Raw genomic sequence first — 27,796 nt, 5'->3', positions numbered from 1 at the left:
TTGGTAGATGAATGGCTTTTAATAACTACATGAATGAGCCTGGCATGCAGGGCACCAAACTGCTGTCACGGCATTGGTCAACAGGTCCAAGTTGCCCAACCTTCATGGGCTCATGAACAATCACACCCATATGGGTCTGTCAGGGTCAGAGTTGTGTCCCTTTGTCTGAGTAGGGAGATACATGCCCATAAGCTCTTCTACATGCAGCAGGCACTTGCTCTTCTGCCTCAGGAGAAGTGAACAGTGCAGTGGACTATACCACTCAGCTTATCTATCACATCTCTTTAAGGGCTGCCTTGCATTGGTTATTAACAAAATCACTCCGCCTTTCCACATGGGACAGACTGTGCTCCTGGGGGAGTTTTTTATAAACTTAAAGGTGCACATGGCCTATTCCTTTCCTAAGGAGACCCCTCCTCATGTGCTGTGTGATGGCTTGGTTGTGTCCCCTTTCTTAGCTCGGTATGGCTTGAGCAGATGGTTCAACTCACATGGCCACAGCAGTGTGAGAGCAGCTCCTTTGAGAGGCACTTGTCAGGAGGAAAGAAAGAATGCACCTCTCCAGCTTGTTTCCACCTTGGGTCTCATTATAACAAAACTAAGATTACCAGTTGGACCAAAGTTGAGAAGTCTACTTCTCTGGGTCCAAGAGTGCTGATCACCATGTATGTAGGGCATTTTACCATCACATCATCAGGACAAGATAGAGTCCCCTTGGCCATGGTTATACTCAGACCAGTGTGCTTCAGGTGAAAGGTTGTGGGTTTTGAAATTGGCTTGACAAAGTGCCCTGTTCTTATCACCTTCCTAATTAGTGGTTCTGTCTAGATCCTTCCTTCCCACAATCAACTCTTCCACTTCCTTAACTGGCCAAAGCCAGCACCTGTCCTCACTTTTCCTAGCAGGCTCTTTTTAATTCACAGTCCCAAAGCATCCCTTCCATCAGTCCAGGGCTAAGTTGCTGCATTTTCCAGGCAATAGATAAAAAACTAGATTGACAAATGAGTTTAGCATATGACCATCATGCATCAGTTATTAAAAAAAAAGAGTAACTGGAAGGTCCATCTACAGCTTGTTTGTCTGGCCCATGTGGGAAACGGAATTCAAATTACCACATTGCTTTAGGAGAAGTTTGTAATCCCAGTATAGTGAAGTCATGTGTTTTTCAGTGATTGGAAACAGCAGATAATAAGAATTTCTGCAGTTAGTGTGATATCAAGTGTGATGGCAAGATACACTTTAAAGTATTCTTGTTGTAGATGGAAATGTGCAGACACAGAAGAAGCAGTTCTACTTTCCCAGGAAAAGACAATGAAGAACTTCCAGCAGCTTGCTTGTGTTTGCAGCATGTCTTCCCAGATACCTGCTGCTTGATTCATGTTCTTACCAAAAAGATGGAATAATTTCCCAGAGCTTGTAACAGGCTTACCTTTATGAAGAGTACAAGGTTTTCACTTGGCTTTTGGTTTTGGGTTTTTTTACAGTGCTTTTCTGGCCTTTTTGATTTGAACACTCCTAATTTTTTTCCAACTTACTGACATGCTTCCTAGTTTAAGGTTTCTGAACACGGGGGTTTCATGGACCACAATTTGAAAACTGTTGTAATGTGAGGCAGGACAATGCTGTGTATTCATTTTGATTCAGAAATTGTTAATGGAATACTCCCATCTGAAATTTGTGTTTCCAATTGTATGGTACTAAAAATAGGAAAGCTAATAGACCTTTAGCTGTGAACTGGGATGCTCTTGTTCTAAGTGCTGTACAAATACAGAAGAAAAAGTCAGTCCCAGCACCAAAGAGTTTAGACTTCAGAGAGGTGGCTGTAGGTTGGTGGAGGAATGAGTGAAAGAAAACAATAGGGCCATAACTGCTCGGACAGTGACACAAAGACATTTCCCAAATAATTCTGAGGGGGATTTTTCTAAAGCTTCGGGTGTTCATTGGGTTCATTAGTTTGATGCATTACAAAATTCCTGGTAAATTTCTTCTAGAACTGCATCATTCATTACTTTTAATGGATTTATACAGCTTGATGTCTCCAATAAAAAATGCTGTCATTAAGGAAAGAAACAATATCTGTGAGCCCTACACTTACAATTATACTGAATTATAGAATGTTTCATTAAGATTTGACTTAAAAAAAAAGTTTGCAAGCATTTTGAGTGAATATTGTTGAATAATTTGACTCTCTGAAAGAAATAGCTTATGAGGAGTAGAAAATGGGAACACACATGCCATAGCAGCACACTGCTATACATTTCTCATTTGTTGACTACTCTTTGGCCATCTTTGATAATAGCAGTGGAGAATTACAGTACAAGTTTTGCCAACAACCCAAAGACTACAATTTGTGTCAAGAAATCTTTGTGTATTAATAAAATTCTCTTCTCTTTTTTCTAAATAATTTTCCTAAAAATGAAATGAAAAAAAAAAAAACAACCTGTGCTTCTTAAGATCTTGGTTTCCTTTAACAGATTATTTGCTCTGCTTCAGGAAGTTGACATGCAGCAAACGACTTCTAAATCAAGCTGCAAGCCGGTACTGTAAAAAAAGAAGAGTTTATTGGTACCAGACATATGTAAATATGTAATGGACATTCATGCTATAACAATAAGCAATTCCAAAAAAACCTAGGGAGCTGCCAGAATAAACAAATTTGCAGTGAGCTCTATCCAATGCTATATATCCATCAGGGTCAGTCCCCTCAGTGGTGGTCAAAATAACAGCTCAAGGACCAGCTGGAGTTCTGTAATGCAGCAGTCATCTCCTGCTTTTGCCTCTTCCTTCCTACTGTGCAGACTTCTAATGGGATCCCTAGGCATGGGCAGGTTGTGAGCTATAGCAATGTTGTCCAAACAATATGACTGAGGGTTGGTTGGTGACAATTCCAAAGCCTCTGGAATTACTGGGATTTGGATACACAGAGAACCGAGGGGAGAGGCATGCTGTTTCCAGGGGACATAAACTCCACACAGAATCACTCAAACAGGCCTCCCCTCTTCGTGTTGTTATTGTGAGGTCACGGCTCAGGAACAGAGAGCATTTGCCCCTTCCTCTGCTCTTGATAATTGGGTGGGATACCATTAAGGTTCATGGTTTTTGCAATAGCATCTAATTACATTTTAAGGCAGCTTTCATCCTGTACCCACTGTTTCAAGCTTTGGGCTGGCTCCCATCCCTGCCACCTCCATCTTTTTCTGTGCTTTCCCTTTACTTCCTGCATTGCAGCCTTAAGCAGGTCTGTATGAAGCTGGCAGAGCAGTAAGAGGGGACTGCAGCCAACGTTTGCTGCGCATCAGTAACTGATAGCAGTCACATAAAGTTGAAGTGGAAACAAAAGGTAAGAATGGATACGGGGTCTCTGTCGTACTGTAAGCATTCTTTGGTAGTGGTGAGCAAGTGGAAAACTGTCTTAGCTAATAAGGCACTTGAGCTGAAATTTCCATTCATCTCAATGAAATGTTAGGATTTAAATGAGAGAACACAGAGCTTGAGACTAACTCTGTTCCTTCACTCCTGTCTAACGCAGCAAAAGAAAGGTGCCATACCTCAGACTGGCGAGCTAGGTAAGAAACCATAACTTTATTATTACTGTGATTTAAAAACAAAATTAATGATGCCTTTGTGAGCAGTGAAACTGTGCCTAGTGCAAAAAAAGCCCAAACCAACTGCATTCTGTTTGTCAGGGATTACAGGTCGGGTTGCTTGGGTGACGAGGAAGAGTTTGTTTTTTCTTCCCCACTGCGGACAGTTATTTTCAGAACACGTGATTGACAATCCAAAAAACTAGGTTTCTTTGTTTTTTGTAAATGTGGTCTTGATATTACATAACTCTATCAGCATTTAAGTTTTTGAAATTTAGAGGATTGATCTTAAGACTCCTAAAGCCTTAGCTTAGAGTCTCTGTTATATAAGTTTCTGCTGGCTTTGACCTTCAGGATATCTTTTTTAAATGGGTTTCCTAGAAGGAAAGGAAACTGGAAGGGATGAGAAATACAAATTTTCTTTGATAGCATTTACTTTTCGAAGTGGGGGAGATGATGCAAAGCTCTCAAGCAAAAGCAGAGAGGTTGGTGACAAGGAGCAGTTTAGGAATGTCTTTTCTCAGCTTCTGCCCAAGATATTTTATGGTGTTTGATGAGAGCTTTCCTGCTGTTGTTGAGACAATGAGCAGGAAAGTCAGACTATGCAGAAGATGGCTTGAATTCCAGTGAATTTTTGTTTAGGTGTCAGATGCTATCAGATGTTAGATGTTAAAAGTATTGTATGGAAGTAAACAGATAAATCTATTTTAATTGTATGCATTAAAAAATGTTAAAAGTCATAAATACTATAGGTCGCAAACAATATGAGACAAAGCAAATAGAACAGTAATAGATACATGCCCACTTTATATTGTAAATCAAATATATGCTGTTATAGAGTAGAAATCCATTATTTTTAGGAAAGCTAATAAGTATTTCCAAAGAGATGTTGCATTGCTGAGGCTATTCTAGGCTAATAGGAAAAATATTTGAATTGTTCAGCAACAACATCTTCTGTATTTGTGTCATGACACCAGATTTCTGAAATGTTACTGAGCCAAAGTCATTTTAATTCCTGTGATGAGTGACATAGTGAGTGAGAGCAATTATCCCCAAATTTAGCTGCTCTTTTATTCTCGAACTGATGTATATTTTCACAAAACAGTAACTGAATGGCTTCTAAGCAATCAAACTTCAGTCTTACAAAACTGCTTGCATGCTACTCAGTTCAGCTATGTGGCTCAGTATTTGTGGTGTGCAAGGAACTGCCTGTGCCTATTGTTTTTGTTCCCAGATTAAATCTCTGAAGGCTTTGGCAGTCTCTGTTGAAGTCACTGGGCTCTGAAAACGCTCACAACTTTATTATGTTCATGCTAAGTGTTAGAATTTTCAAAGGCCTACCCATCAAATATTGCAAATAACAGTAGCTAAACCTTTTCATTTTATAGAAACACTAGTGTGATTAGGAGACCATTCCGTTCTCCAAATGTACATCTGTTTGAGCAAAGGGTTACCAGAAATAAGTAACAAAGATATCAAGACAATTGCTCAATAACCACAACCATTATTTTGCAATATTTATTGCGCTCTGCAGGAGTTTTCCTGGGATCAAAACTTGGATGGTTTTAGTAACAGTATTTTCAGTTGTGTCACATGGATTGTTTCATGTTATTAGAGCTGAATGCTGTAATTTGCCATTTCAGAATTGACAGTTATAAATTTTGCAGCAGCACATTTGCATGCTGTAGCCTATAGCAAAATGCTGTGTAACTTGAATATCACCTTTATCCATCATGAGTCCCTCTGGTATGTATCACTATCCAGGCAACATGTTTGAACATCTTTCCTATTTAACCTGGTTGATTTTACATTATGAAAACAGGTGCACTATTTTCAAAACATATTCTTGAGTGTTTGGGTGTAAACTGACCCAAGAGAAGCATATGGACAGTTGTCACTTAAGCCAGTTTTGTAGAAATTATGAGCAACGACTTTTAAGATCACCTTCATGTGTTTTACCAAAACTCAGCCCATATAGTGCTCTGAGACACAAGAACAATCAGATGCTTCTACTTGTATAGCTAAAATATATGTAGGGGGGTGGTTTAACTGATTTGCATGTTTTTCTAGGAAGAACTGTTCTTTTTAAGCAGCAGGAAAGGAAAAGAACATGGGTAAAATATTTGGGGAGGAATGGGAAAGAACATTTAATATATTTAATCTTATTATACATTTTTCTACATTAAAGTCAACAGGCTGCAAATATATTTTGCTACAAAGCTTTGTGTAAGAAATATCTCTATAAGAAAATACATCTCATTAAACATTTCCTGTAAATAAATTATTCCAAATAACTATGTTCTGCAAGAGCAAAGTAGGGGTAGGCCAATGATAGAAGGAGCTAAAAATTTCTGAGACCCCATTTCTGCAACCCCCCTGCTCTGACTGGGTTTCATTTTCTTTTATATGTAGTGAATATGAGAGCTCTAAAGTTCCTCTGCTGAGTATTTGCTGCGTCAGTGTAAATAAAACTTGTAAAATTGGTTCCTGGACTTATTTAGTATCTTGACATTTCTGAGCCTTATTCCTGTTCCAGTTACATCGAAAAAACTCCAAAATAAGCAGAGTTGCAATGATAGGACTCCAAGATAAAGCTCTGACTGAGACTTAAAAACCAGAAGCCCCTGTCTCTGAGCATCCCTCTAGGTCAATAAAAACTAACTTCAGTAGGGAAAGTGGTGTGTGAAATACTCTTCTTATTCAGACTCTTACGAAAGATAAGGGCAATGTAGCTGAGGTCTGTGTTCTAATTAGGAAGGTTGAGTCTGGTGGTGTAGCTAAGCTATAGCTTTAAAGCATCCCACTGGTGCCAAAAGATATCAGGTAATGGTGATATGGTTTTCAAAGTTAAACTGCATACTGGTCTACCCATGTTGTTCAGACCTGAATAAACAGAAAAGTCCGTTGTATTACAGAATATGAAAATGGATAATTATAAATGGGTAACTACAACTTAGCAGTAGATCAGTTACAGATTCAGGCTTCTTTACAGTAATATCATTCTCTTAACCAAAGTCTATACAAAGGAATACTTGCAAATAAGTAAAACTAAAAAGGTTTGAAAAGACCTGGGAGACAAGGCAAGGGACAGAGGCTGTCCTTTTTTAAGCAGTACACAAACAATGTAGGGTTGGCAGCTGTTACTACAGTCTATGTACTTCCATCATTCCTGGCAGAACACTCCAGAATGAAAGGACATCAAGTTCAGGCTGAATACATGCTGGAGGCTGGTATGCTGTGACATCACATGATGTTTAGCAAGTCATTTGTGATCATACCATCTTCTTACTTCCTTTTCTGCAGGAGAGGAGGTGCTCACAAGATCCAGCTCCATTTTCTTTGCTGTCTCTAAGAGCAAATCCATTAGATTGCTGCAGAGTGCCATCAGTAGCCTGTTGCTACTAATAAAATGTAAAACTTTGAGTTTGTAGCAGTATGCTCTAAACACCTCAACAAATGTCTATATCATCTATTACAACAGCAACAGAGAAAGAACTTCATAGCTCTTCATGTTAGGCACTTCAACACTCTGCTATTTCCTTTGGAAATGTCTATAATGCAAGAATGCTTAGGCAAGGAAAGTATATTTAGGATTAATGAGGAACTGCCTATATATAATTCTGGATTCAGCATGCACACATATTATCTTAATCTGTTCAACCCAATGTGTATTAGCAGTAAACTGAGGCAAATACAAGTGATTAAGTGTCATACTATGACATTGAACTACATAAAGAGTTTCAATTTACCCATGTATAGGAAACAAAACCCTGTTTAAATGCCTCCTCTTAAAGAAACTGCTACTTTCTTGAAATTTTGAGATGGCAAGTTTTTACCTCCTTCATAAGGGCATGCAAAACATAGCACTCTTGTCCTGCAGGAGTGCTTTCTCTGCTGAAGTGTCAGCCCTGAATGACAAGGGCATGTGGACATTCACAGTAACTTTATTTCAATTTCTTACACCTGCAATGTGCCTAATTATGTTTTGACAGATAAGTCTTCCTGGCATGCACTGCTTCCTATGGAGTACAATGTATACAATTCATTTAGCAGTCATTACCACACTGGAAACCCACTCTAGCCCTAACACTGAACCCCTGAAACATCACGGGAAAATACAGCAAGGTAAGTGACATTCATTTCCACTCTACTTGTTTGCATACTAGCATTTGCCACAAACTGTAGAAGTTATTTACAGAAGAACTGGACAGGAGATGAAATCCAGCTACACTTGCGTTTACCACCAGCTCAAAAAGAAATGCATTTGATGTGACTTTTACTCTTATTCTACTTTAGCCATTCCACTTCCATTTGCAGTCCTCTTTTTCCACCATGCCGTAATGCATTAAACACATAAAGCCACAATCACTTATTACTGTCTTCCCAATCCTCATTCAGATTTTCTGGCACACATGAAGTCTTGATTTAGAAGAGGAGGTCGCATCTTTCCATACTTTACATGACAGCCCCTTGGCACAGTCACATCTTTGGAAAATCTCCAGTCCATGGGACCCTTTCTTGCGCTGTTTGGTGCACACCTCCCCCTGATGCAACACAGGCTTGCAAATTTTGGTCCAGAAATGGCGAGCACAGCAGTGTCCCTCTATACAGTCTGATGACCGCAGGCAGGGATCGCCTTCGTGTCCTAAAAAGAGCAACCAAACTATTTTACTATTTCACAGGAAAACAGGAAAGTACAGATGGAGTGCAGACTGATGTAAATGAAGCAGAAAAAGGAGAGGTGGTATTTCCATCTGTGGCTATTTGAAGGATCTAAGCACAAGAGAAGATATTAATTAGGAAGGTTCCAGGGAGGAATTACTATGATCTACCATAAGACTTAGTAAGGAGTAATTCAGCTACAGGATTGTAAGCAGAACTACACGTGTTCAATTACATGGCTGTTACAAGAGGACGATGTGTGCAGTCTTGCACAACTGATAAAATGGATTGTCAGTCCACATCTGATACAGAGAAGAAAGCAGATGCTATTTCGATCACAGGAACTGTTGGTCGACATTACATCACTTTCTAAGTCATGCTGTGAATTCTGACAACAGACATTCACTCCCTGTGAAATTACTGCTTATTTCTGTTTTACATTGCTGTATCTTAGGAGCAATAGCATGATTCCTGACATGAAGGAACAAAGCAGTGTAGTCCAAATGTGGTCTTACCTTTTATGTGTGACAGCTTGGAGCGTGGCCTCCCTAGGTTGTGCCATCCCAAATCTTTGCTAGCATAATGACCATTCTTCTTGTTGCGTGGCCCTTCTAGAGCAGGGATGTGGGGTGTAAGGATGCTTTCAGTTACTGGTATACAAATACCTGCAAGAAGAAAGGTGATCACTCAAACATCTGAATAAGAGGAAAAGCAACACAGAGACATACACTGACCAGGATCAGGACCATGAAAGCACTAGGACTTGGCCTGTGATGCTCAGCTCTAATCACACATTCGTCTCTGATTCCTGGCACTTAACTTTACCACAGCTCCGCTTCATTCACTGTCAGACAGTCTCGCTGTCACTCTGACTTTATGGTCTGAGCACCTGGAGACTTCCTTGTAGACACCTTTCTCCAGTCTCCAGAGGAGAGTATGCAAATGCAAACAGTATGGTTATAATCCTCCCCAGGGAGAGTAGATCAAGGATTCATCTAGTCTCCTTTTCTTCCTTAAAATATAACTTCTGTGCAGTCTTCCAGTGAATCAAACCACATTGAATGTAGAGTTGTGATTTTAGGCAGCAGCAGCATTTTTGGGTTTCTCCACCACAAAATGTGAAAAAGTCTGGTAGTACATAAGCCCTAAACATAGAAATACTATTAAAGAAAATTAGGTGCTGTGGAATGAAGTAGAAAATTAAGCTTTCTTGGTTTAGAAAAAGAAGCGGTGTCACCCAGAAAAAAAAACCAACTGAAATACTGTTGCTGGGAACACGTGGAGAAATAGATGCTATCAAAATGCTGCTTTTACAAAGGAAACCCAAGAAATTACTGATATACCATTGTTGCAGCGGTTCCCAGGGCAGCACATGCCATCTCTGTGGCAGCGCTTCTTCTTCCTCCGGCACACCATGCATGCAGACGTTGCTTGATGAGGACTGTGACAGTATCGCCCAACTTCACATTCCTTATCATTAGTACAAGGATAGGCCTGGTGGGTAAAAGAAAGGTTTACAGTCAAGCAGCCCATAAAAAACCAACCAACCAACCAACCAAAAAAACAACCAAAAAACCCCTGCAAAAAAACAAGCAAGCAAACAAAAAACAAGAAAACAAACTACCACCAAACAAACCTGCAAACAAACAAAGAAATCGATAACAAAGAAATTGAGATAACAATTCATGGGAGCTGGGAGACACAGCTGGGGATGCTTCTCTGCAGCCACAGAGCAATCTTTAAGCTCACACTACTGCTGGTCAACAGCTTAAAGAATAAGGGAGATACAACCAGCTCGTGTGTGGTTTCCTCTCTCCTTGCCTCAACATATGTTGGCACATGAGATCTTATATTTTTGTGGATTCAGGCCTCTGATTCATGGACAAGAGCTTTAAACTCCACAGTGAAGAATCAATAGAGCCATAAAAGTCAGTAAATATATTGAAACACACCCTCCATTAGGTAAGATTTTGTTTTAAACTCCAAGGACGCATTTTTCCTTTGACAGTTTTCAAACACACTGATTGATAATAAGTTCACTGTTGTCACAGTGAATATCTGCATCACATTGGTACAAATGTCTTTGCAACTGCACTATTCACCACTGGCCTACAGCAGTGGGACTCCTTGGAAGTGAACAAACATCACTGGTCAGCCTTTCTCTTTGATAACCTTTACTTTGCTTATGGTCTTAGTATAGTCCTTGCCACCTGCTACACAACACTCTATGGTATGCAGCATGGAATATATTATAGAGCACAAAATGCCTTGTATGTATAATTCCTTGCAAGCAGATACATGTGTATACAATTCTTCCATATTCACCGAAACCAGCATTAACTTACAGGAGAACTGACTTAAAACAAAAAACAAACAAAAGAAACCCACCCCCCAAAAAAAAAAAAAAAAAACCAACCCCCCCAAAAAAAAAAAAAAACCCACCAAAAAAACCCCCCCCAAAACCAACCAAACAAAAAACCCACCAAAAAACCCACAAAAAACAAACAAACAAACAAAAAAACCCAAAGAAAACAACAACAACAAAAAAACCTCAAAGAGGTGAAAGTACTGCATTCTCTCATAAAGACGGAGAAAGAAAAGTTTGTTCCTACAAAAGGGAAAGACATGATGCTTGAAGGAGATGTAACAACACACACTGCCACATTCCAGAATCCCTTCTGCTGACTCCCACACAGCTACAACTATGCTGTCTGAATCTAATTTGACTGCCTATTAAATTAATCATAGATTTTTTTTTTCATTCTTCAAATTATACTTAAGGAATTTGTTTGGATAAAAAAGATGACAATAAATTATGAGCACTTCCTGGAAAGTGCTGTTTACACTTTTTCAACTAATTTTATCCAGTATTTTAAATAAATCAAACTATTGCTTTTACCGTTTCCAAAATTATTCTTGCAATTAATTGTTCACCACAAACAAAAAGCACAACTGACTAATTTTCAGTGTAGGGTGATTACTTTTCTAATAATAATATCTTAAATCAAGGTTTGATTTTATTGTTCTCAGAAAAGAAAAACTTTGAGGCCATTGAGAATTTGCTTTGAAAATTGTTCTTTCAGACGGAGAAGCTCTTGTTTCTCTGTCTTCATGACATTCAGTTGAGAATCACAGAAGAAACAAGAGGTTTGATAAGAAAACCAAACAAGTTTCTCTAGTGTAAGTAGTGGAAGGGCAAACCAAGCCATTTCCCATGTGACTTCATGAGTTGCTTTCTTTGTCAAAATTTACTTTACAGTACCAAAAGTCCTGGCTGGATATTTCCCAAGTGCTGTTGCCTCATTACTTCTGCCCTCTGAATATCTGTCTTTGAGAATTATTCCAGGGTGCAGCTGTTTGGAGTGATCTGAAGTATGTGTAAATCTTTCTCCCTTAAGAACAAACACCCTCAAGAGGATGAACAAAGAAGGCCAGATCTCGTAAGCTAGGAGTATCAATAAAATACAAGCTCTCACCTTTTTGGTACTCTTAAGGCATAAGCAGATTCTACGTATTCTAGCAAAGCAGAACTAGAGCACTCTCCCCTCAGTCTCATCACTCCTTTCCTTTATTTTTCCAGAAAGAAATAAATAAAACTGACTCACAATTTATAATACAGTTACCATAAAAGTAAGACTTCCCTTACTTAAAAGATACCTTACTAACATAAGTATCTTACAATGCAAAAAAAAGGATTTTGTGTAGACTTGTGCATGGTCATACTGAGCTTGGAAAATACTAACTCTGCTAACTGGGGAAAATGCAAATAAAAAACAGATGGACTAGCTAAAACCTGGAGATGAAGGCATTTTAGACCCTTGTCTGTCATCAAGACCTTCATAACCACATCTTTTTTCCAATATGGTCATGTGGTATACACCTGCAACTTGTCAGCAAGAAGCCTACTTGCAGTTTTATTTTGGTTCCTTAAATAGCTTTTAAAAAAAAGAGTTCCCTGATCCTTAATGGTGTTAATGAATACTCTCACATACCATATCTAGCAATTGTTTTACTTTTGGCTTTTAAGCTGAGTGACAAGTAAAAGATATTTTAAGATATGCATCTAATTGTCAACTCTAAGCTCTGGCCTTAAGAATGGTAAAAGTAACAAAAGACAACTTGATATTAAAAATTGCTAAGAAAAGCACACAACCCAACCTTTATTCCAAATCTAGAGCCCATTCCTAAATAAAGATGATACCTTTTAAATTAAAAAATAAGTCAAAATACTGACCCACCTAAGGCAAATTACCGCAGCACGTAAAAAAGAAATTGTGTTGCATGTAGCTCAGACAACTAGCAAGTCCATTCAAAACCCAAAAGATCAGGTGCCAGCCAGCTACCTGAAAAACCCTCTTGCAAATGCCTGATGCCATCAACTGCCTTGATCTACCAAAACCACCATCCATTGGTAGCCTAGCTATCAATCACAGGGAGCTTAAACAAAAATACCTACATAGCCTTGTGTCTCTTTCCTACATTCCAACATTCATTGGAATAATTTCTGCTCCCAGCAAAGTAAATTCTATTGCTGTGTAGGATTCATTATTAAAACACAAAAATAAAATAATATAGTGTGTCCATTGGCTTGACTAAGAGAAGGGAAAATGCACCCATAATTTTCCCATTGTTGGCAGTTGCTGAGCCAATCTAGGTATACTTGTTTTTTAAATATAAAGATAAAGAAAACATACTTGTAAAAATGTACATGTCAACAATTGTCTATGCGTAAGTCAAGGTTTTCAAAATCTCCTACACAGTGCTTGGAACATAGTCTTTACATTTAGAGAATTGCAGAGAACATTTCCTATATAGAACACAAAGACACAGATCAGTCCCAGATGGAGAGGGAAAAAGCAAGCTGTAAACCAGCTCTATTTCCCCAGTAATGATAACTAATTTTATAAGGCACATCATTCCTTCACATTCTTCAGCTATACATATCATTTTCTGGTTGTAAATCTCTATCCACTAAACACAGCTTTGATATCATGAGAAACCAGATGAAACTGAGATAAAATATGTAGCACTCCCTGAAGCTGCATTTAAACAGTCTTAATTAATTTTTTTATCCCAGATTACAGGCAATCAAGTCATCCATAGCATGACATAAACTAGATTTGCCTGTGATAATGAGTCACATTTTCAGAATGTGTTGTCTGATCAAGAGCATTGTTTACTGACATGTTTTTTCCTCAAGCATTCCAATTACTTCTGTATCCTTGTATGAGAGATACAGAATGCTTGTCCAAAAAACGTACAGTAAAGATATACCGTGTTTTTTTCAATGTTGGAGGATTCAGACTAGGTATTGAAATGGGTGCTGCTCATGCTGTGCCAAGATGTTGCCTATATCAGTCCACCAAGACTAACCTTTGTCAGTCAGGTCACAGAAAAATGGAAAAGTTAAACTTTTCTTTTTGAGAGAGAGAACATAAGTCTCCCTTCCTTCCCTTCCTGAATCTATATTCAAAATTCCAAGAGTGCATGATAGAAATACTCAAGGAAAATTATGTAGCTGAGGAGAAAAGTTGAGGATTTTTACAGTTGAACAAGTCCTTCCAGGCTACTGAACATCTTCTTTTTAACTTCACAGGAAGGCTGAGTAAGGAACTGACTGTATTGATTTTGTGACTAAGTGGGTAATGTCATTCCCACGATTTGAGAAGCGTGCAGCAGTGAGGTTTATGTCTATGTTTGTCTTCCCCTTTTGATAGAGGTGATCTCATTTAGCACCTTTTTTCAGTGTAATGAGGTTTTCTTGATATTTTTGCTGGAGTCATTTGCTATCACACATATGAACCACAGAGTTTCACTGAAAGCTGTAGCAATACCAAGTGGTGAGACTGTTGTGCTAAGTTAAACAGTTTGAGTCTCTCTATCTGGCACTATAAAATATAATGAACAAGCACTTGAGGGGGAGAGTAAGACACGTAATGTGCTGAAGGGTGAGGAGACTTATGGTAGACATACTTTACTGAGCTTTGGGAGATAAGGCCTTGAATTTCAGCATAGCCTTCAGCAAATATTTGAAGACAGTATTCCTGGCCAGTGTCTTAGTCACCAGGATCTCATTTGTTCATATTATGAAGTCTCACTTTTAAGCTGAAGCTGCTCCATGCTGTAGTGGCAAACTATGTTAGTGAAAGGTGGCAAGAGCCACTGGCATTTTTACCGAGGCTGAGTTATCACTTACCTAGCACATGCAGTCCTAGACACTGCTGGCTTCAGAACCACCTTCAATGCTGAGAGGAAGAAGCTGTGCCTAAGTAAGTGTTTTGGTGGAACAGATACCAGAAGTGACTCCCCCAGAAGCATTTAACTTGCTTCTTTTTAAACACATCATACAGTCCAAGTGCAGAGTCCGTCCTGGCAGGAGATCATGGCTGCTACCACTCCCAGCAGAAGAAACAGCATGGAGTTTGTGCATTACCCTTTTACTGTGGATGCAGAGCAGCACTCAGTAAGAGAGTTGAAGTCTCACGTACCACAAAATGACAGTATCACTGCACTTACTCTATGGGACACTCCACCAGCTTTGGTCCATACAATCACTCTGTGATGATACTGGGGACTGGGCTGAAGAATAGGAGAAAAGCCACAACCGGTTGTACAGCCAGAAAGTAAGAGCTCTGCAGAGCTACCAGGTCAATCCATCATCCTCTCTCGATTGGCAAAGAGGCAGTAGCTATGATGCAAAGGTGGGACAAGTGACTCAAGAAAATGGACACATATATTAGCCCAGGAATGGTCTTGCTTCCTACCTACTCACTTGTACCAGTGAGTTAGAAATCTAATTTAGGCTACTACTCAGTCTTGTACATACTATCCCTAGTTATTAATATCCTGTGTAAATACCTGTGTCACTAGGTTATGCTAGCACATACAGCAAAAATGCCTTTTTCTGCTGTTAAAATCTTTTCTATCACATCTACAAAATCTTTTATATTCACACCATGCCTGTGAGACAGCTTACCACAAATGCAACTGCAACTCAGTCTATTACTCACAATAAACATTTCAATTAATTATACTTCTGTAAATTTTAAATTAATGACTGTAAAGGAGGTTAAAGCTGACCTCTCTACAGCCAATATGTTAGCTAGATGATCAAAACTGTCCTGAACTATAGGCAAGAGGACAGAGTTTCCAACCTCCATTTAAGAGATGAACCATAGATCTTGTTTGTCCTTTAGTCTTGGGCATACTGCTTAATATTCCACAGCCATCAGACACAATGAAGCAACCAGCCGGCTCAGTTATGGTGAGAGTCTCTCCTTCCTGTCCTGCTTTGGACAGAATTATCTTTCTGAGGAAGGACTTGGTCCCCATAGAGCAAACATATGAAATAGCCACAGGAGTGCCATGTTTTCTTTTGCTTTTCTCTTTCTCTAAAGAATTAGTAATCCAAAATAAAAGCATGCCAGTAAATTAGGAAATGCAAACATATGCTATAAGTAAATAGCCTGCTGTCAAAACTAACTACAAAGAATGCAAGTAATTGTTTGGCTCCCCAGCTAGGCCTGATTCTGAGTTGGGATCTCATATTTATTTTGGCTTTTAAGAAATCAGCACTGGTAGGACAGTTGAATGCAACATGTGGCCTATAGAGCTAAATGAATACATCACAAGTGAGATTTGTCCCACTCGCCTCTTTGGAGACAGAGTGAAGATCCTGCCTATGAAAGTCAAAGAGAAAACCCAATGTGATCTCACAGGACACAAACCCTTGTAAAAATGGAAATAAGAACCCTTCATTCAGAACCACATGAATGTGATAAAGCAAAATGGAGGGGATAAGAGGGGAATTCAAAGCTTTTTAATAAAAGAGCAAATGAAACAAACTCCCAGCTCTTCATGGGTTGTGGGGTTTTTTTCCTTCCCTGCAAGGCAATTAAACTACTTACTAATAGCTTCTTAGGTGTATCCAGACAAATTCACATCTAACTGACAAACTTCAGCCTAACTTTTTCCTAGCTACTTAGCAAACATGTAGGTTAAGATGGGGATGAGAAATGACTGTTATTTACTACTATTGTATTATTAATCCCAAATGAGAAAAGAGTTTATCAGCAGCCATCTGGAGCAATGTAGTTTTCCCACAGCACTGCTGATGTTGCTTTTTTCTATTCTTAGCTCAACATAGGCATAGATGATAGTGAGGGATCTCACTGTGCGAAAGCAGAAAGCCATGGTTAATTTATCCCACAGAGGAAATCATGCTGTGCTCTCAGACAGCTCCAGACATGGATCCTGTCTCAGACTGAGAAACCAGAAACTCTCAACTCTCAGTGACTGCTGTGGCACAGACCATTCCTGAAAGCAAAACTCACAGTAGTTGCAATGAAACAGATATACTTCTTTCATAACAAGTTTAAGGATTCAATTTTTCTCACCAAACCTTCTTCTTGTTAAAATAATACATCTATGGCCCACTTCTCTGTCAGACCCAGAGAGAAAAGCATTATCTTCAGCCTCTGCATTAAGCACAGGCACTTTCTTCTACAGATAATTTTTTTTTAACTCTTCAACTTAAAACAACACTGCTGTTCCATGAAATCTGATTCCCAGAGTGCTACATCATGGATACATATACCACAGCTTCCAAAGATCATTACTTAAACTGTGTGGATAATGGCCCCAGAAGCCTGCATTATTAAACAATAAATATGCATGTTTCAAAGTAGTTCTCAATCCACTGCTAGACCACCAGGGGAAGAACATTTCTAAAACATGCAGTAGTCCAGCTCTCATGATTTGCTAGAGCCAAAGAAAACTCAGATCTTAACAACCAGAAAACGAACTTCACTGAGGTCCTTCTGAACCAACAGGCTGCAGGGCTCCCATGGGTCCTGTCTCAGGTTTTCCTTGTCCCAACAATAATGGCATGGAAGAACAACATCCAGCTAGGCAGTAGTGCAGGGAACTGTGCTCAGGGGAAGTGTGTAGCTGCATCTGGTGGAAAGAGAGTCAAACACTTTCGAATAAACAGGGGAGCTCTATTGACCTGTTTCATGTAGTGTTAGTCAGTGTGAGTGGCAACTCTTCCAGTGCAACAGAAAAAAAAACCTTCAAAGACTTTTCCTGAATTAAATCTTACTCCTACTGTGACCCTATGTGATCTCCTAACCCACATGATGAATTTCAACAAACATTTTAGGCCTAGAGCAGAATCTCTTATTCAACAGCTTACAATTTCACACCTTTTCTTTCAGAACTACCTACATTTTGTGTCCTACTGGGAGGAGGTAGTGTCTGTCTAAAGCTGGCCTTGGCTTCAGAAGGACATGTGGAGGAAGGTAATGTGAAAGACTGCAAGTGGATCAATTAAATTCCTGGGTAGATACTATTATCTTGATTAAATTTGTCTTAATTTAGTGCATTTTACATGTGATATGAAAGTATAAAATTTTAAGTAATTCACCTTACTAGTTTATTCAACTTCATTCACCTACAATTCACATTCAATTCCTCATCTATGTAAAACCTGAAAGGAGTTATATTTCCAAATAATTTAAAGGCCAGCACACTATGCCCAAAATAGACACAGATGTATGTTGTTCATATCACAGAACTGCATCAAACCGTCTCCAGAACACAGCATATACACTGTTGTGCCCAAGGCAGCACAGCTATGAATCTTCCTATTCTACCCCATCTTTAAGGCAAATTATCAACTTTAGATCCATATTGGCATCACTCTGCTGAATCCTGCCATCTCAAAGGAAGTATATTATGTTTCCTGCCCCAAGCACAGTGTACATACATAGGTGCTTTTCACCTCTCTACCTCATGTCATGGCCATGAGAATACATAGCAATGTTTTCTTCTCAACATTTGGAGAGACCATGAGCCACCTACACCGCTTGATTTTGAAGGCGGCTTCCTGTTCCATAGAATTGGTGCCTTACAGAAGACATAATTAAAGAAGGTACAAAAATTTGGGGAACAGTCAGTTTGACCCCAAATTTGGCAGACTTTGTCTCAATGTGTATGATTCATATTGTCTGGTAAACTACCAGCAGCAGCATTACAACAGACCGTCAAAATGATGTTAAGTCATCTTTGAAATCCACAATGTAGTACTAGATCAATGTGACAGGAAGCCTCTAGATCTTGATTTTACGTCATTTTCAAATGCATCACCAAAGGCTGCTCAAAGAATAAAGGCTTGCTAACATGCACTTTGTTCTATGTCCAGCCTTTTCAGCAGACTGTTCTTGCCGTTTTATGTTTGCCTTTTCCCCACCCCTTTTCTGATGGTTTTGCTTTTTAGTTTTGTCTCTATTGGCTATTTATTATCTTTTCCAGAGTGAGATTCTTCTGGCTTTTTGATCAACATGTTTACTGCAAGGGATGAACAGTGGGTTGCCAAAAAGAGTTTTCTTTATGGATTTATTAACTCTAGAAGTGTGGAGTTTTTTATTAATATAGGAATACTATCCAGATAAAAACAGCTAGCAGATCCTATGGCTCCTAAAGTGCCAGGCATTAAACTAGAGGTAGATACTCAAATATTGTGGTTGGGTGTACAATAACGTTGCTGGGAACTGGTACCAAATTATTGTTTAACACCTGGGTCTGAAAATCCCCAAATGATGACACACTTTCAAGGTGGAGCTTTTATTGAGAACCATCTCTGCAAGCATGTATTCACAGCCAGAAAAATGAGATGACAGCTTTACCTTCTTTAGTGTACCTACTAAGCAAGTAAACTTTGCTTTTAAACATTCACAAAATATATAAAACCAAGGGAGAAAATCTGTCTTATTGAACTCAGTGTAAAAGCTCTCCTTTGTCTTCTACAGTGCATGGAGAGGGAATGCTCTCAGATTATAAACATTTGTGCAGCATCTGCAATCCTCATCCTGGAAATGCCTCTTATGTATTCCTTGTAAAATATAGTTTGTTCTGCAGAATACAAAGCATTTAAGACACCATTTTTCAAAATGCACTTTCTCTGGTCCTCATATTTAAAAGGACAGCCTTGAAAACACGAGTTCGTGTCAGCCAGGGAGACAGGCAAATGCCGTATGTCTGAGAAGGATGAACTGCAGTCTCCACCTCAGCAGGCTGCCGACTGCAATCTAACATTGTTACCAAATGTCAGCATTATTGTATCCTTCCTGATGGTCATTTATGTGAGAACACCTGGGCCTCCTTCAATCCCAGTTCTTTCTCTATGCATCAGAAACCACCATTGTCATCTGATATTCCAAACATCTTCCCTGTTTTCCTGCTCTGCATGATCTCCTCTGCAACGTGATGGCTATGACTGCTCCATTGTGAAGGGAACTGAGAGGGCCCAAGTCCTTTGAACTCCCAAGCACCTCAGATATCAAAAATCAGTCACTCCAGATTTAACATCAGAACAAACAAACAACTTTGGGACACCTGCACCAGCTGCCACTCTCCAGTCTCATGCACCTCAGAGCATTCAGAGACATGGCAGCAGAAGTCCATGAGTTTTAAGGAAAAAGAGCAAAAAAAAAAGTTAATAGTTCTTCGGTTTTTACAATTGTTCTGCATGAGTGAGACTGAGAAACAGGACGAGTCAATAATGTAACTTGGGGCTTTCCTTTTTGTAGCAACAGGAAGAATTACGATATGAGAGAATGGCTCCTCATCCTGACTTGTTCTAGGACCAGTTATGCTTGTATGAGGAGCTTATGCAGAGGGACTACCTGCAAATACAGAGCTGTCCTGGAAACCCACTTGTTCACAGACCCCTGAGGGCACAGGCAACCTCCACAAAGTGCTTAGGCTCATATTGCTGTTCAGTTGACTCCTCAATAAGAGTAAAATAAAAAATTTTAATACTAGGCTATTAAGGCAAATTATCACAGTTTACTCAAAGAAGGCCAAAGACGACAGAAAGGGAAAGGACCACTAACAGCTTCATTAAAAATGTCATTGTACTCTTATTAAATGATTAAGTTAGAGTTGCCTACCAAACTTCAGCCTGTGGTAAATAACGTAGCAATCAAGGTTTCAACACTATTTACCCTTTTTTCCCTTTTCTTTTAAAATGTTTCTGGTTAATTTTGCACAAACAAGAAAAGAGGAGCAGCACAGCAAGGCAAGAATAACTTGTGAGTAAAACCAGATGAACACTAACATATTTACATAGTGTAATGACTTCACTATTAATTCAAACAAACCCAGATCCCAATTCTCAGAAGAGAGAGCTGAGCACATGCACTCCAGGAGGCAAGAACAGGGTGGCTTCAGACTGCATTTATGTCTGCAGCCCCTGAGTTAGTAGAGACTGCTCTTAGTTTCAGTCTGCAATAGTCACTGAGGGACCATCTTTCATTCCAGACGTTGTATTCCAACTACACCCTCTTCTCGATCTTATGGGCCCCTTTCCATTTTCAAGCAAGACTTCCTTCAGTGGTAGTGACCATAACACAGAAGAAACAGAACGGTAGGATTTCAGAAAAAAAAATGTAGAAAAAGCCACATAATGTCATAAAAAAGAAAGAAAAAAGAGAGGGGAAAAAATTTCAGACTCACTATAGGGGACAGTCACTTCTTGATAAAGGCACCCAAAAAACCCCCAAAAACTTCAAAGAGGAATAATCCTATGCAATTTCTGAATTAAGCCAAAATGGACCTTGTCCTATTCTAGTCATTGTCAGCATGCAATTACCTAGAATCCTGGCATTTAACAATGAATTAACTGTAAATCTGTTCTCCACCCTCAAAATAAGGTATTCTTCAGCTAAGACTTGTATTTATCCTCTTCACTGCTACATTTTATCCTATCTTTTCAACTTATGTTTTCAAGCACTTTTTTCTTGTCTGAAAATAATATTCTTTATGTGGAGTTATGGAATCTCTTCTTTGTTCCTAGATGTCTTGGATGTTGGTCAACAAAAAGTCATTAAGAAGTTTAATCCTCTATGTTTGGCACTACATCAGACCAAGAGCAATTTCTTTGTAACAGCCTTCAGAATAAATATCCACTAAATGGGGTTTTTTTCCTTATACTGGTTACCCACACTTTATAGTGGGTGGCCCTTTCATTTATCCCATTACTATATTTCCACTTCTAAAGCTAAGCCAGATGCAGCAACCTGATACTACTTTTCAGTTCACGCAACTTTATTGTAATGAAAACTTCCGTGTATATCTGATACTTGTTAGGAAAGCCAAAGAAACAGGAACCATGGTAATATTGCACCACCTTCTTGACAACTTTCATTCTGCATGAGTTGGAGTCTCATGCAGAATTAGCATGAGACTTCATGCTTCATTAGCAAGCGTTTTTTGCATTTAGATGCCTCAGAGTGCAAACATAGAGTCAACCTGTATCTGAACTACTCTTGTTGGTGTTACTTGCACTATAACTTTGCCCAGAGGCAGTGTCTAGGTGTTATGCTTTCTTAAAATTCTACATGATTAGTTCTTTAATTGCTTGATAGCCTACCTAAGCAAGACTGACAAGGCAGAAAAGATTTTAAGGGTTTTATTTAATTGGTTTTGTCTGCCTTTTCTTTTTTCTTTATTCCTTCCTTTAAACAGATGGACAAAAGGTAGTGGGGTTTAAATGGCTTCGCTATGACAAGGCTACATAAGAAGTACACAGCACACAAGTAATTTTCTTGAGCCCTCATCCATTTATCTATATGATTTTTTCTTTTTTTCTGAATTTGCACCCTTCCTTTCAGATGTGCTAATTATAAATGACTGTGTCTGTTACAATAATCTCCTCTACACAGAGATACAAACACAAATCAAGGTGGCCATATTTACCAGCCAAGTAGGAAAAAATGTAGTCCTACTTTCAAGAGATACCTGTGAAAGCATATTTTATATAAATAACTTGATTTCCTAAAGCATACTTTACAAACTTAGTCTATTCAACAACTGCCAAAAATTCTTAGAGTACAGGTATGTGCAGAGCACTCCTTAATGCTGAAACCATCCATTGACCATGGCTATATGATTATGGCAAAGGAAGATTTCCTTCCTTAGCTTTTTGGTAGAGTGTTGATAATTGTTTTCTCTATACTTCACATGACACTCCAGGGGAGACAAAAAAAAGGAAAAAAAAAAAAAGAAAATAAAAGAAGTTTGAATTAGACAGATAAAATTATTTAGAACTAACTCTTGGGTAGTTCAACTAGCAGCAGTGGAGTTATTCAGATGATTTGTGTTATTCATGTGTTTATGCTTCTGATAACATAATCACATCTTTTATAGTTTACTGTTCACAAAGCATGATTCACCTCTTAGGCAACAGATTATTTTCCTAGTCACAGGGCAAGTAGGTAGAAAAGCAGACTAGACTGATATGAATTAAAAGTACTTCATCACAGAAAAGTAATGAAGTAACACGAGATGGTTTTCCTCAGTCATGAGAAGGGTATTCCCAAGTCAAGCAATTCCCTTTCAGTTTCCTGCACTTCTAATTCTCCAGGAGACAAGACTAATCAGAATACTTTGCAGTAGAAGCAGCGAGACTGCACATTTCCCTGGCAAGGTGCCCTTTGTGCCATGTCTTTAGCACTGTGCTCTGAAGAGCACTTTGGCTTGAAGATTTCTCTCCACCTGCACTGAAACAATAGTTATGTCTGTGGTGGTTACACACCTGCTCTGCTGAAAGAGCTGCAAAACCCACCGGACAGCTCTTTGCATATCCAAGTGTCTAAATTCACCTGAGTGTTTGCATGTTTTGTGAAAACACACAGGGAAAAACCTGTGACAAACCAAACCAAACCAAAAAATAATGCCTTTCCCACAGACCACTCAGTCTCAAAAAAGGCACAATTCCCATTGTCTTCAGAAGTTTCTCCCATATAGGAAAATCAGCCCATAAAGTAACTAAGTGTTTAAGTGTTAGCGTTTCCTAAATTTGATGCATTTTCCTTGAAGCCAATTCAAAGCATCATATGGGATAGGAGCAAACAGCACTTTGCCTACTAAGAGGAGCTCTCTAAACTGAGGCACTGGGGCACAGCCTTGTTGCTACTTGCTGCCTCATTAATTCAGGAATTTAGCTTCCTGTGAGTCATGCAAAATGACCACCAGAATACAATGGAGAAGGGTGAAACATCAGCTTTTCCATAATTTCCGAGGCCAGTCTCTTGCTGGCCTTCCTACATGCATAGGGAGGGAAGAGAGAAGAGAGTACATGACCTTTGTAGTGCTTTGCTGCTACAACTTCACATTCTGACCCCTGTCCAGGGTAGGACAGCCCCTCCCTCGAAATGCTGAAATGCCATTTTCATTGGAATTCATTTTTCCTGGTATCAGTGGCACAGAGGCTATCAGCTCCTACTGCAGCCTGCTTTACAGGTGTTAGCACTCCACATACTGAGTGTGGCAAAGCCTAAAGGAAGGAGGAATGAGTCCCTCTACTCTCAATGCCTGCAGGAGAAGGCATTTCCCACTGTGGAAACTGCTGCTCTGAACACTCCCATAAAGGCCGCTTGAAAGCCTGGACTCTCTGAGGCCATGCTAGAGTTACGCTGTTACAAATTAATCTACTTTGGACATACATAGGTGTGGTGCGTAGCAAACACTGGTTTTATTCCTGAAAAGCCATAATTGGTTGTTTGGGTGAACTGTTCTCACTGTAATCAGTAAAATCTCATTTAAACATGACACTCCAGGACATGGCCTGAAGGCAAGACAGTGCTCTACCTTAAAGGGTTAACAGCTAGGATATATGTATTGCAAAGAGGTAAGATTTGTCATAAAGGAAAAACATACATTTACATCAGTATAATTAAGATGATCAGTCAAAATTCTTGGTTTGAGAGTGTAAGGCTATCTTGAGCTGCAACAATAGGGTATATAAATTACGTAATACTTCACTCAAGTTTTAGATAGCACATAGTGTATTTACAAAGATTTAATGTAATATATTTATCCAGGTTTATTCAATAGAAGAGATTTTTTTTCTCAGTTAAACCAATATAATCATACTGAAGCCTACAGGCTGACTGTGTGAAAGAGTATGAGCAGAGATACTGATAAGTCCCTCAGTAGACTGTCATACAAGTGTACTGTCCATCAGTTAGGCCTATGTATACTTCAGAATATTTCTTGAACATGAAATCCAACTGCATTGCTATTTCAACATTTTTCTAGCACATTCTGAGAGAACATGGTAATTCTGCTCTAAAACACCCCTTTTCAAATATTTTCTTATTTTATTTCATCTTGTATCAACAAGACTTACATGCTTGATCGTGAGCCCTGGAAAAATAAAGGAAGAAGCACATGCTAGTACACTTAGTCCATTTTTTGTTAAACAGATGACAAAATTGGTCTACACACACCTTACAATCACTGACCTATTTCTCCCCTGTATTTTTAAGTCCTCACCATAAAACTCAGCGAAGGGAGATTGAAGGCACTGACAAATATCAGCATTAGCAGCAGAGCAACGATCTGTCACACCACTTAAACCCAGCTGTTTGTAGAGTGATGGCCAGTAGGGACTGCATGCTAGGAGCAAAATACAAATGCCTGGATCCTCCCCAGCACCTCTTCCAGCTATTTATACAAAACTTTGCTGACCTTCTTTCCTTGTTTCTTTTCAGTGTCAGCTGCTTTTTACTCATGGCTAAGCCACAGTTGTTTACAATACACCAAAAATCCAAGCTAATGATCTTAGTCTTCAAGTGTAAGCACATCTGGTCTGGAACTGAGATTCTGTCCTAGGCCCATCTTTCACATAAATGCACACACAACTAAATGGAAAAACACCCTGTGTGTTACAGATTTGCTAAGGAACGTGCAGCAGTACCCTTATCATTCCTATCAAGGGTAACTCAAGAAAGACTTGAAAAGTTCAAAAGAAAAGCAGCAAACTGCTGTTTAAATGAGACTCCATTAGGCAGAACTCTGTTCATGACTCTCCCAGATCACTGTTTTTATTAGCAAGCTACATGAATAACAGCAAAGCTATTTGTACAGCACTCATCAGTTTGGGTGCAGGTTCTCGCCCTGCCAGAGAGCCCTTTTAGATGTTCAATCCAGCACCACTGTTATCTGCTCTGTGAGAAAAAAATCTGATGCAAATGAATGGAAATTTTGTGTCTGGCCAACAAAGGGGCTTTCCCAGACAAAATCAGAATGAAGATTTAAAGTTACTTGGTAAATCAAAAGGCTAAAAAGCCATGATCTTGTAATCTCTCCCTAATATGAGTAGTCCTCACAGTGATCCCATAGTTTCACTGGGCTTCAAAATAGATTTACGCATTACAAACTTAGATCATGAGTCAAGATTTCAAGAGCAGGTCATCAATACCTGACAGCATAAAACTATTGAAATGTAAATTTTGTGTTAGTTGGAAGCATTCACTTTCAGTTATTTTAGAGCAACTTGGACAAACTTTTGAAAAGAGGCATGGAAATGGTCAGATTTATTCATGGAAAAGCTAAGACCATGTCTGTCAATTTTTCTGAAGCACCACATCCACTCCACTCATCTATACATCGAGTAATGTCACTGTCTGACAATGTCCTCAAAAATCCATTTTGTATGACTGAAATGAAACACTTTTAAAGTTTAAATAATCTGCTTTCGCAGACAAACCAAGTCTGTGAATATATGTCATTAGACCATTACTGCATTCAGAAAAAGCAGCTGTAGAGCACTCCATAAATCTATTTCTGCTTCCTCTGAGCCAAATCTGTTCCAATTTCAGAGTTAAGGCTCCAGTTCAATACTGCAGAACAAACACATCTAAGAGAATAAACCAGACTACCTTTTGATCCTAAGCCTTTCTCCATTGGTAGTTATAGCTGAGACAGTGCTTAGGTTTAGGCTGCTCCGTACAGCCACGAAACTTACTCCAGAAAATGACCTTAAGTAGCTAAAGAGTGTCCTTCACACGTGGCCCCTTTGATCCTGATAGGATTATTGATTGAAGGTTTTGTCCTAAAGGAAGGAGCTTTGTATTTTGAATTTAAGGCTTCTTGTGCTGAAATAGAAAACACCCGCAGGTTTATAGTCAAGACCCATCTGAGGAGAGTGCCAGAGCTCTCACCTACTGTCAGATCTAACTTCACTGCAGAGCGTTGCTCCTCCACAGGTCCCTGCTGGATACCTTTCCATGAATAACATAGGAACTAACATGCTTCAGAAAACATATGTTATCTCGAAAACCCCACCACTTTTTGCTGAAGAGTTTGAGGACTACTGAAGTGCTACCAGCAGTCTAACACAGATTCTCGAAGAATCTTCAAGCATCACAAGCAGGAAAAAAATACTTTAAAAAAAAAGTCTGCTTTTTTAGAATGGTCTTGGAAATAAGATACTAACAAAAGGAGAAACAGCAACAAAAAGTGCTAAGAAGCAGATATAGAGGTAGAGTTTAGAGACTGGTCTGCATCCAAAACCAGGACTGCTGAGCACTGCAAGCCAGCCAGGCTGTCACAGGTTCTATATGAATGCTGACATGATCAGGATTTCAAGGGAGGGAGACATACATATATTTCCATGCTTGAAAAATGTATGGCCTATAAGAAAAGCATTGATGAGTTCATTTTAAATATCATTTGCTTATCTAGCTGAATATATATGAATATATAGGAACCATTCTGGTGTATGGCAAATGATAACAGAATATGACAGCAAGTATATAATTTGCCAGTATCATTATAACCATTTTATATCTGCTTATAATTTTTTCTACCGAGAGGCAGCAGAGAAACCTTGGTTAGAGACAAGACCTGTATTGTTCTAAGCGAAGCAGAAATAGAAATCTAGTGCAAACGTCAGAAAGGTTCAAATGCAGCTCTGTAGTGGATTTAAAAAGAGCTGAATGAGGTCCAAAATCTTTTAGGATATGTCAACAAATCAAATTAAAAACAGAGCTATTCCAACAAGCAATGCTGTGTGTACTTACATATTGCCTATTGGTATACCTGCCATGTAAGAATTTAGTTTAGTTAACCTAGTTAGGAAACTCTTAATTTAAGTTTTATTTGCTTCTCCCTTTTGAAAACAGCTTACTATTTTCCTTTTTTCCTTTAATGGGCCACCAAATTACATGTGACCAAATGTACCTATTTAGTGAAAACGGGTTCCATTAGTATGTAATCTTACACTTGCATTGTTTTCTTCTGAAGGAAAATAATGGAGAACAGGTGGTGATGCTTTGCATCAGGCTCCTGTTTCTAGAATTACAATCTTCTGGGAGCCACCAGCAATCTCTGAAAGCTGTCGTAAGTGCTCGGAACTAGTATGATCCAGAGCACACTCAATACATTAAAGCTTCTTTTTGAAAATTTAAGTAGGTGTGACAGGAGAAAACTGGCTGAATGGTGCAGGGATTCTAACATGTCCCTGCAAAGGGTCATGATTTCCTTCTGCATCCCACAATAAATAACTCAAGCTGGCCTCCATTTCCACAGCAGAAATTAGACATTTAAAAAATTCAAATAGGTACCAGATGCACTATAAACCTTTCTGGTTTAGCATTCAAATGCATGCTCATTCACATTGTTGGAAAATATGGGATTTAAATTCTCCTAAAAGAACGTCAAGCAGCTCTTCCTTTACACTATTTATCCTTTACTCCATGCCA

General features: G+C 39.0%; 1 protein-coding gene across 6 annotated transcripts in view; it reads right to left on the bottom strand.

The window, feature by feature from the left end:
• Positions 1–5,085: 5,085 nt before the first annotated feature.
• DKK2 (dickkopf WNT signaling pathway inhibitor 2) overlaps positions 5,086–27,796 on the bottom strand; it is a 98,687-nt gene continuing 75,976 nt past the window's right edge. For all 6 annotated transcript variants that reach the window (XM_027677072.1, XM_027677076.1, XM_027677073.1 and 3 more), the window contains 3 exons: positions 9,590–9,740; positions 8,762–8,911; positions 5,086–8,229 (listed from right to left, as the gene is read on the bottom strand). In XM_027677072.1, coding sequence (XP_027532873.1) covers positions 7,979–8,229; positions 8,762–8,911; positions 9,590–9,740 — 552 coding nt within the window. In that variant the 3' untranslated portion in view covers positions 5,086–7,978. The remainder of the gene's footprint in view (positions 8,230–8,761; positions 8,912–9,589; positions 9,741–27,796) is intronic.

Source organism: Neopelma chrysocephalum, unplaced genomic scaffold (genome assembly GCF_003984885.1).
Source record: "Neopelma chrysocephalum unplaced genomic scaffold, ASM398488v2 Primary Assembly neopelma1_42b, whole genome shotgun sequence".
NCBI lineage: Eukaryota > Metazoa > Chordata > Aves > Passeriformes > Pipridae > Neopelma > Neopelma chrysocephalum.
The sequence above is the reverse complement of the archived record's forward strand: the minus strand, read 5'-3'. Positions and strand labels throughout refer to the sequence as shown.